This window comes from Phycodurus eques, chromosome 22 (assembly GCF_024500275.1).
Source record: "Phycodurus eques isolate BA_2022a chromosome 22, UOR_Pequ_1.1, whole genome shotgun sequence".
Lineage (NCBI taxonomy): Eukaryota > Metazoa > Chordata > Actinopteri > Syngnathiformes > Syngnathidae > Phycodurus > Phycodurus eques.
The window spans coordinates 4938866-4957456 of NC_084546.1; the positions used below are offsets into that span (position 1 = coordinate 4938866).

The 18591-nt window shown below is 42.9% G+C and overlaps 1 protein-coding gene across 2 annotated transcripts in view; it reads right to left on the reverse strand.

The window, feature by feature from the left end:
- The window catches only part of grm8a (glutamate receptor, metabotropic 8a), a 124018-nt gene that overhangs the window by 103919 nt on the left and 1508 nt on the right, over positions 1 to 18591 (reverse strand). For both annotated transcript variants that reach the window (XM_061667837.1, XM_061667836.1), the window contains exon 2: positions 14076 to 14829. In XM_061667837.1, coding sequence (XP_061523821.1) covers positions 14076 to 14612 — 537 coding nt within the window. In that variant the 5' untranslated portion in view covers positions 14613 to 14829. The remainder of the gene's footprint in view (positions 1 to 14075; positions 14830 to 18591) is intronic.

The window sequence follows — 18591 nt, forward strand, 5'->3', positions numbered from 1 at the left end:
ATGACCACCTCCCCCTACACATCCCTGGGTACTTACAAGTTCATTTCCAGGAATGTCTCTTGATATTTAGTTAAATAAATAAGTAAACTTCTTCATAAAACTAAATGTTTATTCATTTAATTGTACTTCCCCCAGGTGGCTATGGTGCACACTCAAAGGAGCGGCACAATGTACATCGAATTGAAGCAAAACAAATGTTAAAATCTGTTTAATTATTTACATTCCATTACTGATGTTTCTATAAAGTACATAATAGAGTGCTATGGTTTTTGTTTTCGGGACGGTGGAACAGGTTAATGGAACATCCATTCATTTCAACATGGAAAGATGCTTTGAGATACAAGTGTTTTCAGTCAAAAGCGTGGTCGCCGAACAAATTAAACTTAAAGGCACCACTCTTTCATTTATATATATATATATATATAAAAAAAAAAAAAAAAAAAAAAAAAAGTATATTGCAGGTGAGGCTTGAATGACTGCAAATATTAGACTGCAAGTGTAGGAACTATATTGGTTTTGCCAACTGGCTGCACCTGACGCATTGTCCACACGCACAAAAGTGTCAAAAAGCTGCTACGGCAGCAGAAATCTGACAGGAGCTCAACTCGACACATTCTGCTCATTTCATTCCGTTTGCCCCTTCTTGCCGTGCGCTGCATCTGTGCATCTCTCCGAGGAGGAAACTCGCGCGCGCGCACACCCGAAACACGTGCGCCGCATGCCAACGATGAGTTTGTTTTTACATCGTGGCTTTCCAAAAGAAGAAGAAGAAAAAAAAATGTGGGCGTTTCATGCCTCAAGGCGGCCTGTTTATCGGCAATTGGTGGATAAATTAATCAGGATCCCTCAGGCCTCTTGACCAGGCGCGCACACACACCGACAAAGATTATAGAGGCATGGCTCAAAAATAACTCACATAACATCCAGCAAGGGAATACAGGAAGAAGGGATAGATACTTTAAATCACACAAACAGCTAATATGCATCCTATTACTGAGTGTGAGGTTAATGCGACACAAATGAATCATTAGGATTAACTGTGGCAAGCCGTTGCCTCGACTTGCGGAAATGCCATTACTCTGTTCCGCCGCCACAAAAAAATAAACATTTTTTGTAACGGGTTTTTTTTTTTTTTTTTTAAAATGGCACCCTGCAGTATTGCAATTTGCAGCTATAGCATTATTGATTAGAATGTCAAGAATTAAACGTGCATCATGATTTCATGCTTCAAAGCCCATTGACATTGTGCACACCATGGCCACCAGGAGGCAGTATAATAGAGAATTTCATAAATGAAGGAGTTTCACAACTAAGTGACTCAGTCAGCCACTGTAATATTAGTCATTATGCGCAGAGGATAAAGAATATATGCCGGCAAGTATTGTTATATTTTCTGTCTACATGTGCTGCACTGTGTTCAAATCTCTTGCTTAAAGGGCTCCAACTACTACAAAATTGATACTAGCTGTGTTTTGTATTGCGTTAGCATTAAGCTAGCCGACTTAAACGTTATGGATCATAGAAATATTTGTTTTTTTAAATATGACTAAAAAGTTTGGGAAACTTTAAATTAATCCCCCTATAAAAATGTTTTACAAAAAAACTACACAAAAAACATTTCATGGTATAATTTGAATCATTTGCTTGTGTTTCAATGAGTGCCCTACCACACCCATCCATCATTTTGTACAGTGCTATCTTCATTAGTGGTGAGCTGAAGTCTATCCCAGCTTAATTATTATTATTTTTTTTTAATCCTTGCTACAGAACTAAAGTGTCATTAAGATCTGACTCCCTGAACTGTATTTTTAGTTTTCCGATGAAGAGTTCTTGTGTCTGGTCTTGAGCGGGAGAGGAGGGGCCCGGCAGGCAGGTGTAATGCAGACACCGAACTCACTTTGCTCGCCCTAGAAACTTGTGTACCCTACCTACACAAAGACAATCTCGCTGACACAGACATTTTTATTCGCCGGCTTCTGCTGCTCACCCTAATGGCGGACATTATTCACTGAGGACTTCCCGTAAGCGCCGTGATTGTTGTTGGCGCAGTGCGTGTGGCTTCGGCCTATTAAAAGCATCCTTTCACTTCGACATATACACTTAATGGACTTTTGGGCTTGAGACGTATGCAAAGGATGCCTTTCGGCACAATTACTAAGCCTTTGAATAACAGCTTGTAAAACGCTGGACCAATATTACGGGTCACAGTATTGCGCCATTGACAATTTCCGCGCTAATGTTGGATTGCGTGAAAAAATGCTTTTTTTGTATCCGAAGTCCCTTTTCATTTTCCAGTGGACAGAAGTAAGGAGACGGAATCGGGTTTGTTGTTATTGTTCGGTGTCATGTAAAGCATGCACGTTGTCATTTCGTCTTCCTCTTATCGTCACTTCAGTAGGAGCCTTAAGCCGACATTAAGCCGCACCTTTAAAAGACCCAAAGCAGTGTATATTTCAGTCACATCTTAACTTGAATGCATGTCAAACCTTTTTTTTTTTTTTTTTTTTTTTTTTTTTAAATACACACTTAGCTAAGCTGCTCAGAATTAAAACATTTTTTTTTTTTTTTTTTTTTTTAAGTAAGCTTGAAAATTGTCACAAGATTTGGCCGGGAAGTGAAGTGAACATGAAACACTTGGCTGAGGGAGCTGAATGACTCATTTATTTGCCAAGGAATAAAATTAAGACTTTTTTTTTTTCCCCCCCCCCCAAGTCTAATCCCGCCATTTCTCCACTGAAACGTGAGACGATTTCATTTCATTTCAGGGGAAGGATGGAAATGGCGCCAGTAATCAAAATGATTAATGATAAAGCAGAACTATGTAATCATCCAACATTGGTTAAACATTTTTAATGCTGCTCTCGTTACCATGATGACCTTTGTTTGCTTCTATAACGGTCTGAATACTTGTTGGTGGACCAGCCAGGTCACTTGTAATGTGTTAGCGCTAGCTTGTGTGCCAACCCTACTGCGACAGGTGCAGCGATTTATTTATTGGACTTGTGTCATAAACTATAAAAAAATAGTTTCCCGAAAATAAAAAAGCTAAAATAACTAAATGTACGAGAGTTTAAGTATTTACAAGAGATTTCATGTATTTAATTGAATTCGATTGTTACAATGTAAAGATTTTTTAATTAAAATCATTTTTAGTTACGTACAATATATATCAGAATCATCTTTATTTGCCAAGTATGTCCAAAACACACAAGGAATTTGTCTCCGGTGGTTGGAGCCGCTCTAGTACAACAGACAGTCAATTTACAGAACACTTTGGAGACATAAAGACATTGACAAAAAACAATTGTGCAAAAAGATGCAGAGTCCTCTAGCACTTAGAGCAGTTCGAACGACTAATATTGCAATAGTCCGGTGCAATGACCATTGTGCAAAGGGCGCTGAGACTTCAAGGAGTATACATTAATTAATACATTAATACATTTTAATATACATTAACAGTGTATGCTGCCCATGTGATTGTCGCTGGCTGGTGAAAACATGTCCAAACTTGGTCAATTGTCTATTTTTTTCCACAAATCAGTCCAGAGTGGGTCTGTTTTTACAAATAAATTTTAAGAATTGAAAAACACTTGAGAACTTTAATGTGTTTAATAACTCCCAAAATATGCAGTGGAGTTAAAATACACAATTGTAGTTTTGCCAGTACATTTAAAGTGCAAGCCTCCAGCCTAACTAAATCTCCAAGAAATAGAATTCAGACACTGAAAGGCTAGACATGATTCAGATGTATGCACAAGAAAAGAGCAAGTGTATGTGTTTAAATGTGTGAACCAAAGTGGTTTTAGTGCGCGGAAACATCTGGCAAGAGGCCAGCTCCACTTGGACGGCGTTCAGTGAGAGGAGGGAAGGACTCGTCTCGCCTTAGCCGTTAAATCCCCGCTGAGGCGGCGAGTGAAACGTGCTCAGAGATTTACGCCTCGCTATAAAAGCTGCCTTTTTTTTTAAATTTTTTTTTTTTTTTATTAAATAGATTCCAGCGGTGGTGGTAGCCACGCAGAAGAAAAAAACAAAAACAAACTCATCCAAAAGGATGAGTTTGTTTGTCGGCCGCTTTGCCAAAAGGTGTTATCGAACATGGAGGATGACAATTTGCCAGCTGCCATTAAGCAGTCAGATAAATTCAAGTGTTGCCTCGGAATGAGGTACAGTTGCAATACAATTATGCAAACGCTCGAAATTGGCTCAACAGGAACTCCACAAGTCTTGCTGCGATTAATCGAACAATTTGGAATAAAAAAAAATGAGGTATGCAAAGATTGAGCAACATGTATTCAATGCAAAGTGGCAGCAGTGGTTGATCAATCATATCTTGAAGCGATTGAGGCAAAATGGAATGCGCTACTTGGCCGCCACCAGCAGAGGCGCGAGTGATTCACTCAGTGATGGGGACAGAGAAGGTGGCGTCAAAGCGCAAAGTTTATACCAAACAGGGTTTTGGCCCGGAGCATAAAAACAGCAAATGAGTTTTTACACTAAATGCAATTATGCAGGAGAAACACTGTACTGTAAATTGGGTACCATGGCAACTAGAGTTGGGGGATGCACAATTCTCTTTTTCCCCCAGAAAGAGGACGACCATTTGGCCAAATCAAAGCACAAACTACGCAGACCAGAAACTTTCATGCTCACTACATCAAAGCCATTCTAAACGTCAGCCTAATTACCACAGATGTTGCTGATATTAAATATATAAACAAATACTAAAATACAGATGCCTGAAGGTTTCTTTCGTCACTTATGCGCTCAAATTAATCATCTCTCCCAGCCAAACTTAAAAATGGCGAGATGCCAACAGGAAATGAGGCAACGAGCGTGAGTCACCGCCACTGGTGAGGTGACTGACGACTGGCAGGCGGCAGTAATGTACAAAAGTAACCTTTGCTGACCAAATATTAATGTTTCCTTGACAGCTCCTGATACGCAATTAGTTCGACTGAGAGTATCTGAAAGCTTACATTTGTCTTTTAATTGTACACAATTGATAAAGCACCAGCAAAAGCAATTCAATGCTCCACTGTATATATGTATTGGACTATATACACAGACAAAATGCAGCAGTGCCAAGTACTGAAATATTACAACTCCTGGCCATATAACAGTAAAACAAACACATTTTACGGACCGGTTCCCCCTGGATTGTGGAGGCATAAGGATGAATTATTAACAATAATAGAAAAATAAAACTAGAATTACCACTCAGTAGCGTGCTTGATCAATTTGCATTTCTAATGGAATAACATCCGTTTAATACAATGGATAAGAATTTCAATGGAAAATCTCAAGTTTTGACGGACTGCAATAACGTCTGCAATATTGAAACAAACTCAGAAAAATGCATACGAAAATGTTTTTTGCACATGGGCTCGTGCATATTAATCGGTTGATTTTTCAACATTTGCCTGCAGGCTGTCCATATATTGTGCCACACCGCTATTTTGCCCCTTTTGTGACCCCGAGTCATGAATATGCCTCAGAATTTGCTAAGGAGCATCTGCCCCCATCCTCAATAGGCAATTACTAAGAAAAAAAAATAAAACATTGCACCGGGAGTTGTGGGTAATATGTCAATGTCTTAAAAGATTTGGGAAGAGAAGGATGGTGGTGCTTGGAATGAAAAGGATGAAGTGGGAGGGGAAAGGGGTGATGAAATCACAGGATTTGGGAAGGACGCCAGGAATTGCTGTAGCGAGGTGAGAGTTCTCACTCTGCTCCCCTCGCCGCTGTGATGACTTCAACGCCCACATATCACGCCATCTATTCTCTTTCGTCCTCTCCTCACATCTCTATCACACCCTTCCCCTCCCTCGCACTCCTCGTGCCCTCTCTCTCTCTCTCGTCTCACTCGTCGTCGCTGCATTATTCAAAGCCGGGATTCCAGCGTGGCCATTAAAAATACATGGGCACGCCGTTGCACCAGGGCTGTTTGGAGCTGCACCGCGTGGGATGCGGATGGGGAAAAATCTGTTTGGGAAAGTGCAAGAAAGGGTTTTTATTTGGACATGTGGTAAATGTTCATTGACAAGTACATTTGCATATGGTTAAACAAGACAGCAGTGGCCGTGCACGTGCGCCATTCATCTGCAGTCCGGACACAGATGGAGGGAACATCTAATCTGGAGTGTTAAAAGACTCCCTAAATCCCCAATAACAACAAAAGGTTGCTCGATTTGCTGTCGTTTTCAAAACAAACACTGCTGAAGCGACTGCCCCCGCGACGTGACCTTGGATAAGCGGAAGAAAATGGACGGATGGATGGAAATGATTGCAAGACGGGTTGGAAATGTGGGCTGTCATGGTAACAAAACCTGCACTTGGACATTTCAAGGTTGTTGTTTTTTGTCAAAAAACTGACATGTTTCTCTCCCTTTATGAGCAAATGAGCACGACTAACAACAAACAAAGTACAACATCCAATTAGAAAATTAATACTTGCTCGTTGACACACCCAATTTGAAAGATTGTAGATGAACTGTGTTCCGGCAATTAAAAGGTTAAAAAAAAAAAAAAAAAAAAAAAAAACTGTACAGCCCTCACTTCCTGTCATGCTAATGTACAACAGCTAATCTCGCACACAAACACCTCGCCCACCCCGCCACCGCGTCATACTGTAAATAATCTTCCCATTTTAGCGCCAGCCTATCGATAAATCAATGTTGATAACCGCTGTTGAAACAGACCAACGCGAATGGCGCGTGTAAATAATGTATGGTCAGGAAGTGCCATATCCAGTTATGTTCCAGGAGTTCTATTTTAAAGCATACTTCCAGTCAACACGAACACTTTTATAGATTTTTAAGACCTCTTTCAGTATCAGTGTTATTTTGCGCCCGTGCTTCATACGCCGCCGCCGTTGGTGTGAACGGCGCCAGGAACAGAAGACGGCGGACGGACGTGGAGACGCCAAACACTTCAACTCGTTTGGTTTTTTTTTCCCCTCCCACTTCTCCAGTCTGATCTAATGCAACACCGCGGCGAGATGTAACAACACCTCTTACGGTGTTCCGCGCGGTGCTCTTGGTGAACTCCTCGGCTCGCTCGTCCGCCTGCTCCCATTACCAAGTGGACATGGAGCCATGTAGAGTCAGGAAAGGGGCCAAATTACACTAGGATGTTAGTTGGGATATTCATATTTTCCAAATATTTTTCATTTTGCCATTTACACAAATGTTAGCGAATACGAGCAAATAGTTACGGCACAGTAGACAGGAAAATACATTTATTGCAAACAGATGAGAGGGGGAACTCGAGCTAGTGAAAAAGTTAACTAGTGCTCATTGCAAGCGATGATAGATATTTATTTTGGGCTTATTTTGGAAAATACTCTCTCATGAGACACCATTCCAAAGCTCCATCCACTCCTTATCTGGCCTACTTTTTTTTTTTTTTAATGGGAGGAATAAATAAAAAAACAGTACATTAATTCTTTGAACTATTTGGGGTGTTCCTGTTTCAACTTCAGAGTATGCATCCTTGTCATCGCAAATGTTGCTTGAAAGAGGAGGCACAGTTTAGCGAGCACTCTTCTCCCTTTCTGAAAATTAAAAATACATTTGAACTTTTTTTATTACCTCCATCCCTCTCTCTCCCTCTCTCGCTCTCTCTCTCTCACACTTGCCGTCTGCAACCCAGTCAGAAATAAGCCATGAGGCGCGTGCCTTTGATCCATTTTAGATCGGTGCTTTTAAAAGGGTATCAAACCCGACTCGACAATCGAGCGGCAGTTGGGAATGGAGACGGTGGGGGGGGGGGGGCGGCGTCTTCACCCACGTGGCCCCACGGCGTAGTGTTGAACTTCTCACCCACGCGTTCAATTTGTCACCTCTGCTCCCAAACAATCCAATGAGGTAATGCTGCATTCTGGCGCACCAGGATGGAAGAAAGTCGAGCCAGTTAAGAAAAATTCTCCATTGGGTTTAAGTCTGGTGATTGGCATGGTAATGTCAATGCGTCACAGAAGTGGTTTCTCAAACTTTTTGAACCAAGCACTACCTAAAAAAAATAAAACACTCCAAATGCCACCCTAACAACAAAGCACAGAAGTTTTATTTGTAAAACGTTAATTTCGTATTCTCAGAAGTCACTAACATTATGCAGTTTCAACATTAGCACTGTGCTTAAAAACATAAAAGCCAACAAAATGTTTCAGTTCAAATGTACTGCACATGGTTAAAAATTAAATGCAAATCTTTTGGACAAATCCAACTGAACTGTACTCAGTCAGTGATTGTCACTAAATTCACCTAAAAATTGATGTGTCATTGCTATTAAAGCTGCTATTTATCTAACGTGTATCAGAATCAGATATAAATGTGGGAATAAAACCTGGACTGTTTTTTTTTTTTTTGTCTTCATCTCAACCAGATCTGGCCCTCCATCTCACTTTTTGTGGCCCGCAAAAGCTTGCCACCATTTTTCCTTGACTTTTGTTCACAACTTAATGATCATTGGAGGGGCAAATCATTTAATCTCTTTGTTTTAGGTTTAGTTTGACAGTAAACAACCTTTTGCGCGCAGGGCCAAAAAAATAAATGAATTAAAAAAATTATTGGCCGAGGGACATCATATCGCGAAAAACTAAATTGGGTCACATTTTCTTGATTAATGGCGTGACATTTTACGGTCATTCCGCGCAACACTGGTCTCATCTCAGCTGTGAGTGTCACATTCAACAGCAGCTCCGTTTTCTGACTGCAGACCTTTCTATAGTAAGTGTCAGTCTGGAGCCACATGTCACACCCATTAGCTGCGCCCTAAGTGAAGGCTAAGTGGACAGAAAGATGACCTGAATACTTTCGCCAGGTGTGACAAGGTGCCGAAAAGACGCACTTTAAAAAAGGTCAGTGTCCCAGTCAAAGGTTCTCCTCCAAAATGAATCTGGGAAGTTAGTCGTTCGTGTTTCGAGCTCACCCGATTAAAGCTTCTGTTATCCTACGTCGTAAACACAACAATTCAATTAAATCCTTTGGGGACGAGCTTTTCCGGCTCTCATTGGGGTGCGTGCACGCTCAGGTTAATTGTACGCATTAACACTCACAGTCAGCAGTTTGACTGCACGTAAATGTAATGATCTCCTGTTTCTCATCAGAGAACTTGATTAAACTTTCATTGAGTGTGCGTGTGTGTGTGTGTATACACACACAAGTGCGTAATGGACCGCTAACAGGTCTGCAAAGTTTACTGCTGCACTGCGTTTTGGGACGTTTTTAACAAGGGGAAAAGAGGCCGAGTTTGGCGCGGTTTGAATATTCTTATCCAAGGCGAAGCGCACTTATTCAGTATGAGCACTATTGAGCGAATAGAGGAGATGTATACCCGATTCCTACAATCAACATCTTGGCCTTGCATGAATGAATAGTCAGGCCCCAAGAAAAGCAGTACTACATTATTCCGGGAGGACCATTAAGGGTGGCATCACTGCGCAGTCTCGTTAGCGCGCCTTTGTTAGTCAAGATTCGATCACCGCGGGAGCACGCCAGGAAACAAACTGCGTGTCGACACAAAGCTGAAGATCGAAATAGTTTTCCTACTCTCCGCCGCATCTTCATCCCCACCATCAGTCATCATCAACCTCTTAATGTACAGTGTCTTGACGAACAAATGCAAAGGAGATCGTTACGCTCTGGAGGATTCCTCTTTTATCCCCTTTACTTCCTGTTGACCTACCAACCGTAAAATTCAGCTGGAAAAATATTTGAGGGTCACCGTCAATGTGATTGCAAAAGTGTGCACACCCTCTTATAACTGCAGTCACCAATCACATTCAAACTCATGTTAAATGAGAGTGAGCACACACATGCGACAAACTAGTGCTTTTGATTAACCCTAAAGGAAGTTCAGAGGTTCAATTAGGCTTTTACCTGCCATTTTATTGAGCTTTCAAACAGAAACCTGAATTTTGTGCTAACTGGTATTTGGAACTGTTCATAATGCCCTTTACTTCCCCTCCCAAAAACATTCATTCATTTTTTCTCCCCCTCAATAGGGTACAGGTTATAGGTCATGTTAATGGTGGGAAAAAGGTTTTGAAAACTGATCTTGGTCCAATATTATTATTTTAATCAGAAAACTGCCACTGGCAGGGGTGTGTGGACTTTTTCCATCGACTATAAATGCGCATTGTGAAGACTGTGCATATAAAATGGCATGCATGTATTTCAGATTGCACTTATTGATGGATATTTTTTCCACAGGTAATGGTTAAGGGATTTAAAGTTTTAGCTGCCAGTTTTTCAAGGTAGAAAACATTTTCCAATAAAAACGGAAAAAGAAAAAAAAATAATAATAATTAGCTGCAGCCTCAATTCATGTAAATAATTGTATTTAGTGAAAAAAATAATACATTCGATTTTTTTCTTTTGAGCTGTGTTGTGGAACACTAGGCTTTGTCAATTTTGAAGGTTAAGGTTAAGGTCTGAAAAACAGACAATTGCTGTGAATTTTGTGTCCAAGCAATCCCTCAAAGTTCCAAGGCAGACGATCGATGTGTCCAAGTGTCTTCCAACAAGAACCGAAAGGCAGATTTAGCAGTCACGCTGCGGGGATACAGATGCAGATGAATTCCTCGGAGCGCTGCGCTTAACTCCCCCGACAGACGGAGAGGAGAGCAGAAGGCCGACTTACGGAAGCGATAAGATGGTCGTTGTATGTTCATGACGGCGAGATGAGATGCGAGGCAACGCAGCAGAGGGTGCGAGTGGGGAGCGGGGAAGGCCGTGGGAAAGACTTCCCTCTTGTGACTGACCGCCGCCTTGGAATGCTTGAAAGACAAACACTAATGCACATAAAACAGCGACGCAAGTGTAAAGGGATTGCTGGAGGGGTACAATAAACTTCCACGAATGGGGTCCATTTTAGGATGTTATCATGGCTGTTACTTGGCAGGATTATGCAGAAACAACTTGGACAATTTTCACAAAACTTGATGGAATCCATAGGACACTTAACATTTTCCTTCATTTCCGATTAAATTATACATTCGTATCAATGGTGAAATTCTCACAACTGCAGGAAGTGAGACTGACTTTTAATTGCATTTCATTCCAAAAATATATATATATTTTTTTTTTTTACATCTGCCAGTTTTTATTGGCCACGTGGGGGCAGTATTATACATACGTGATATACATGATGGAGATGGTCACAATTGCCCTTGCAAAGAACATATAGCCATGAGTAAACAGCATCTACTGTATATGTATCCTAATGCTCGTCTTTCTGTTTGCTCCTTACGTATACATTCACCAAGTTGACGTTTCCGAGCTTTTTATGCAAATGATTTCCAAAAGTGAAGACTCTTCCTTTTAAATGAAACAAGCTGCTGCTGGCTTTCCCCTTGAGGATTATTGTTAAGTTCCATCTTAATGTCTTATGTCATCGCCACTGACTTTTTGCACTGCCTGCTTACTTCCAAGCGCAAGCTGATAAGGATAAACTTCAAGAGGAAACACTAAATAATAAAATCCGAGATAGTCTCATCAGTGCACACTGATAGTTGGAATTTAATTCCCTGACAAGTTTGTAGTTTGCGTCCAAAGACCGAAAATCGGACGACGCAGCTTTAAGAATAAATCGCATCTCGTTCAAGAGACAAACCGACTTGGAGTGCATGCAGATGCTGATGGCGAACAGATGCTATCAAAAGAGCGTCTCTACGATTCAAAAGACATTTGGTGGTTTTCAAGCGGTTTCGTTTACACTTTGGAGACGACGAGCCGCCATTTCTCGCACGCTGACATCAAGATATTGCAAATGTGTTATTTACTTGAGGTCAACAATCTGTTGTTTGAATCGCTTTTGTCTACCACTTTCAAAAGCGCACAGACACTCGCACAAGCGCGCGCATTCCGTTTTGTGAGCCCTTCGCTGTGAGTGGCACTGTCAGATTAGCCCATTTTAAAATAAACAGCAGCGTATCGTGCCATGTCTCATACATACATACATATATACATACATATATATATATATATATATATATATATATATATATATATACACACACATATATATATATACACACACATATATATATATACACACATATATATATATACATACATATATATACGGCTTTACACAATCAGGATTTTTGGGGCCGTTCACAGATTAGCAAGTTTAAAAAAAAAATAAAAAAATAAAATAGACGATCCGATCACATGATGGAGCAATGCGTCTATTTACGTGACTTGTTCGTTGATTGTATATACATGTGTACTCTATACTGTATCCTTCCATCCATCCATTTTCTGTACAGTTTATCCTCGCAAGGGTTGCGGGCGTGCTGGAGCCCGGCTCAAATTGTTCTCTAGCATTTCCGACAAAAGTTCAAACACCAATTACCTCTAGGGGGCATTCAAGGATTGGTCACTGACATAGATTAGGTCAAATCAACTTTACAAATGACAGAAATAATGGGTGCTAACTTATTGCAATTAAATGACTTTAATAAAATACTGTTAATGACATGCTTACGCTAACCTTCTCACTGTCCCGGCCGGCTATATGGACGGGTGTTGTCCAGAGTTAGATTCCGTTTGACATTTTTCTTTTCTCCCCCCCACGCTGCGTTGCTTGAATGCGGCATCCTCCTCGTGTACATTCGTCACGCGCTCGATAAAATTTGTGCTGAAGCATTTAGATGACATTCCCCACGACGTACATCAGTTGTGCAGAGACTGCAAATAATTTGTGTGTTGTTTGTCTGAGACACCGCAAAATAGTCCAACACCGACGATGTGTTTTTTGACCGACAATTTGGAAAAACTTTATTGGCAGTCAGATCGTTACAGTACTGCGCAACAAGACACGTGACAAGGCTAAAAATAAACTCTCTTTTGGATTCATACGCGACGAAGACGCGGAGTTAAATGTCTTGTGCGGAGCCGATCGATGACGTCATTGATCGGATCGGCGACTTATGGCATGAAAGCCAATCAGCATAAAATGCTAATTATCGGCCGATACCGATAACGCCGATCAGATCGGTGTAAAGTCTAACATGTATACACACACGCGCCCAATTTTCAGACTGCCGTTTATTCAGAGGCTAAAGCCTACAGAGAGCGATAGAATCTTGTACGTAAATACCAAGCGCCATAGGGCTTGCATTTGATACAAATCACTGAAAGGACTCCCGCCCAAACGCTGCCGCAACACAAACACGGTGGACACACATACAGACAGGTGGAGCTTCTCATCATACAATGCACACACGCACATATGCTCGCAAACAAGCCTGTAAATCGTATTAGGCAAATGAGGTGGAGAGTCGTGACAGATCCTGGCTTAAAATGCGCCGAGTCGCTCGCGTTGAATATGTAAATCTTGGCGTCCAATAGCACCAGACAGTTGTTTTGAAAGTGTCGCAGAAGAATTGACTTGTCGTTCTTTAAAGCACAGCCAATAATGAACCCATCACTGCAGTTGTGATGACCATTTTTACCTCAACCCTCATCCACATCACACTTAACCCGCCACGACTCAAAAGCGACACTTAACCTCCATAATTGACAAATATCCTCATGATGCAGGGTTGGCCTTGCAAAAAGCTCTCCAGCAAACAAAAGCAAACGCTCACAGGGATGCTCAATTAGGCCCACGCGCCGCGCACAAAGGGATGCCCACGTGCTCGCAAATCGTTAAGAGGCTTGTTGACACATTTCAGCTGTAATTGAGGGAATGTTTGGGACGATCGAAAGCATGTCAATGGAAGAATTTCTGCATTTGCGTAGCTTCTGTCGTCGTCGCCCCCCCCCCCCACACACACACACACACACACTTTAAGTGTCATTGCCTCATTACCCCGAGATGGGACCGGCTCAATGAAGAGGAACTAAGAATTGCATTCAGCATAATAGTGGGGGGTGGATGGGGCAGTTGTGGACCGCTGAATTTTTGTCTTGAATTAACCTAACATGCATATTTTTGGAATGTGAGAGGAAGGCGGAGTGCCCGGGGAATGCCCACACAAGCACAATGCTACGACGCCAAGGCCGAGATTCAAGGTCAGACACAATCAGATGTGCATCCAGAGGCATACGAGGAGAGTCCGCTCTTACCTTAAACAGACGCAGGATGTTGGCCACCATGATGGACACGGAGCTGGCCGCCGCTCCGATCACACCCACGATTTTATCTGGCTTGGTGAAGATGGGCGGGTCGCCGTTGGCGCAGCGCACGTCGGAGCCGTCCCTCTCGATCAGGGCCTGCACGAAGGTCAGCGACTGCTCCAAAGCGTACGTGTCCCTGGAGCACGTATCCAAGATCCGCGCCCCCAGCGTGATGTTGGGCAGCAGCTCGGGGTCCTTGTTGATCAGGTCGATGGCGAACATCATGGCCTCCAGTCGGTGGATGCCCTTCTCCTTCTTGAGGTCCCCGCAGGGCATGCCGCGGTCACCCCGCGAGTGTACCGGGAACAAGCCGCCCAGGATGATGTCGCCGTCCAGCCGGATGGAGTGGGCGTACTCCGGCGCGGCCTGCGGGTCGACGGGGAGTCGCTGCGGCCAGGCGACGGGCAGGAGGCAAGCGTAGGAGACGGCCAGCAGGAGGGAGGCGACGGGGTTGGACTGCAGCTGAGCGTTCGATTGAGGCTCCATGATCAGAGGAAATCTCGTTTAGGTCAAGTATTCCAAAAAGTAAAACTTTTTTTTCTTTTACTAGTTTACAAGGGAGAGGGAGCGGAGCCAAGGGGTGAAGCTAGCTGAGCCCCATGAGTCAGTCATATTCCAAAAGAGACGCATCTAGAGGGGGTTAGTGTTGACTGTTTCCAATCTTTTTAGGGAGTCCATCTACCGGTCACATGTTCTGTCAAGCCTGGTGGGAGAGACAGAAGAAGAGTGCTTTAATGTTGCGCTCAAGACTGCTGGAAAATAGCCCACGACCACCACAATAAGCTTGGCGCAAGTCAACTTTCAAGAAACTACTTCAGAGACAGACAGATATAGCAATACAATAGCAGGAGATCTGACTGAATAGCAAAAAAACCGGGGTGGGCTCCCTCCAAAAATAAAATGTAATCTTTTGGGGGAGCAGTAATTCGCAGTGGGATAGGAACCGAGCCCTTTTGCAAGGAGCAAAAATCCATGAGTAATTGACGGCCCCGTAAAAAAGGTTAATTGCCTATGAAATGCCAAGACGGCGGCAAAGCACTCCTTTCATCTAAATGACGCTCCTCAACTCACTTCAACAATGTTCCTTGGCCCCAAGATGATGCCAAAATGCTTTTATTGCTTTGGCCTTAGAACAAAATCAGCAAGTACTTTTCAGGCGCATAACAGAGGATCGCACCACCCCCCCCCCCCCAAAAAAAAACAGCTTTGGAATACTGAGGTCATGTGACCACTGGTCCACCACAGGCAAGTGCGGTCCACCACGCGCGTAAAGTGCTCGAAGGCGTGACAAAGGTTCATTGGAGCACATGAAGAGACAAGGCTGTGGGCGAAAATCGCCTGCACAGTCGCACGTCGCCATGGGGTTTCCAAAAAGAGCACTGCCATCCCATAATTAAGAACCCCCAAAAAGTCAGATTTGCTACAGACGCACACTTGTCAGGTCGAGGATCACAACAGATGGAGGTTGCATCTGTTCAGCCAAACAAATTTAGTGCGCCATCAAGTCTCCATTGGCCGCCACGGCTCAGGAAAAGGAGCTCGCACCTTCGTCGCTGCGAGGGAGTCAGAATATCTGGCATCACGCCGCTGCGGCCGGGTTGCGGCTGGCGCTGAAAATTGCTTGTGACAAAGCGGCTGGCTCCTACATGACACGAGTGCTAATATGCTTTCATGAGCCCAGGCCTGCGGGATTCTCTTTTTTTTTTTGCGGCCCAAATCCACAGTCGCTTATTTTATTTATTCCACAGACATTGTTTAAAGGTGGGCCGCCATTGATGTTGAATTCACTTATTTTCGCTGGCCTCAAATACAGTGGTCGATTTGGGGAAATTGAGTGTCGCGAGGTCGAATCGAGGTTCTTTGTTCTTTTATGGGCAGTAATTGGACCTAACAGGCTAAGCTTCTAACTAATTCCAATTAAAACGCCAACCGAGGCCAGTTGGTTTCGACCGACATTTCTTCATATTCAGGCCATCTTTTTTTATTAGAATTGTCCCGTTTACCTCAATAGTGACACGCTTGGCTTTTGTGGGCCGCCGAGAACACGCATATTAGCCAACTAATTAGTTTTGTAGCTGCGGCACAAACAGCCCAGTGAAAAGAGTCTATTAAAAGAAATTGCTGGGCCTGCTTTACTGTTACTGGCCACAGAGTGTGAATGATTGATAAATGACTTAGCCCCGCTCTTGCCAGTGCTAAGTTAAAAAGTATTTCATCACCTCCCGGAAGCAATTTTTCATTCAGGGCTCCAGACTAACATTTGTGAGCACAATGGGCCCCGAACTTAACGTTTTAGGGACACAGGCAGAAACTTTCGGGGCGAACACAGTTACAATATAATACAACCAACACGTTTGTGCGTTATCGCCAACAACTGGGCTGAATTGTGGAGTTGGTCAACCACAGAAATATGCAAACTTACTAGTAGCTTATGTATGAGGAGATGAACTATGATTCCCTACATCAAAGTGGGGTTAAAAGCATATTTGTAGTACATAAAAACCTTTCAAACCAATTAAGCGAAACTGATCAGGGAATCACTGGTGGTGTTCGTGACTGCAACTGAGATTTTTCCTGTGATATAGCTGGGTATGAACACCCAGTTGAGGGACATGAAACTTCGAGGGACGCCAGCATCACATCTCCATGCCAATCCAGCATGGGGGCCGGTTACCTCTCAAGAAAAGGCAACTGTGCCTAATTTCATCATGAGGGCCCCTAATAGGTTTAAGTCTCCAGGCGCAGCATGGATATCTCCCTCGCTCGCTCGCTTTTTCTCGCTCCGTGGATCCTCTCTAATGCAATTGTGTCCCAATTAATTCATCACTTCCTCGGCTCTCTAAATGAAATGAGGTCAAAGCCACTACAGTACATAGGCAAGGAAAGCGGCCCGCCATGATTAAGAAGCTGGCTTTTTGTAGGTTGGGCATGCTAGCACAGTGTAATTTTAGCCCGTGCACGATATTGTTTATTCAACAATTCCCCCCCGCTCAGCGAGCCGATCAACCGCTTGATCATCAGACGCTCCGCTTCTTGGCATGTCTTATCGTAGCGTCAACGACCAAATGTCACGATAACGAGATATCCTGTTGTACGCAGCGTTACAATGTTCGTTAGCATAAACATGTCAGACAACTATCAGCTGAAACTAAAAATCAAATAAATGTACACAGTACGTCGTCTGATTTCTTTGGTCTTCGTTTAAAAAAAAAAATTAACTACAACCTTCCTATGACAATGCGTCTATTTTTTCTTGTCTAGACAACAAACGTGATTTTTCAGATAAAAAGCGTTAACATCTGAAATTTATCAAGTACGAGACTTATCGGCTGGTTTGTCACCACTTAAAAAGTCTACCACGAATTTTCATACAATTTCCTGTGTAGCTTTAGAATTTAGAATTCAAGGAAGGTTTGGCTAACGTTCGAACAACAATAAAACATTCAATTTGGAGATTACGTGCTTTTTGTCAGTTTGCTTGTGAGTACGATTACTACCAATTCGGAATAACCCAAGGAAGGATAAATCTTCAGTTCTGGTGCAGATCCAAATATTTGCGTCTTGGTCAGCAATCACCTGAATCGGTTCACTTCATTTTTTTTTTTTTTTTTTTTTTCTTCCTGACACAGTTTGTAAAAACCAACAAGTGATCATCTTCCCTTAGAGCTAAAATGCTTCCTTGCATCCTTTCAAATCAATTTCTTTAAAGATGCAGACTTGACAAAAGGCGCTTTGTCTTTGGGAGGTTTTATAAAAAAAAACAAAGAGAGACCCTGAAGAGTGCGTGACTCGTCGTTTCTGTCCATCAGACTGGCAGCGGTGAGTTTGACTGATTCGTTCCACTCTCCCTTGTCCCGTTTCATTCCTGGCGCAGTCTCCTCGACGCTACCTCAGCGCATCCCGACGCCCACCCGACCGCTTCGCCTGCCTCGCCTTATTTACACCATCCTCCCTGTGCGCCCCTGCCTCCGCCTCCTCTATTCCATCACTCTTGAGCAGGCCTGCGCTGGTCTCCGGGGAGCCCACTGCTCTTTTCAGGAAGTGACAGTCCCCCCCCCCCCCCCCCCATCACAGTCGGTGTTACTCTCGCGGTTGGAATCGCATCTTGTCGTCACCATTCATTGCAGTTTTAGAGCTGCGCCATTATTCTTTGATGTCGCTTTTCCCAGCATCTGTGATGTATGATTTGGTGGGACGAGCACCAAATTGTATACCTTTGTAAATGATAACATTTAAAAGCCCTCTTTTTGGGGGGGGGGGGCAAGATCAATGGAAAACGTCTCAGCAGCTTTTTCTCACTGATCAGAACATTTAACCGTGTTTAATCAGCCTAACCTGCTGCAAAACTTTCCCAGCTCCACCAATCTTGTAAAAGTTTATTTTATTTTTATAAAAATTTGTCATTTGTCATCAGGGGGCGATTTAACCAGTAGGCAAACAGCGGATTGCAATATCTCAGGGCCCC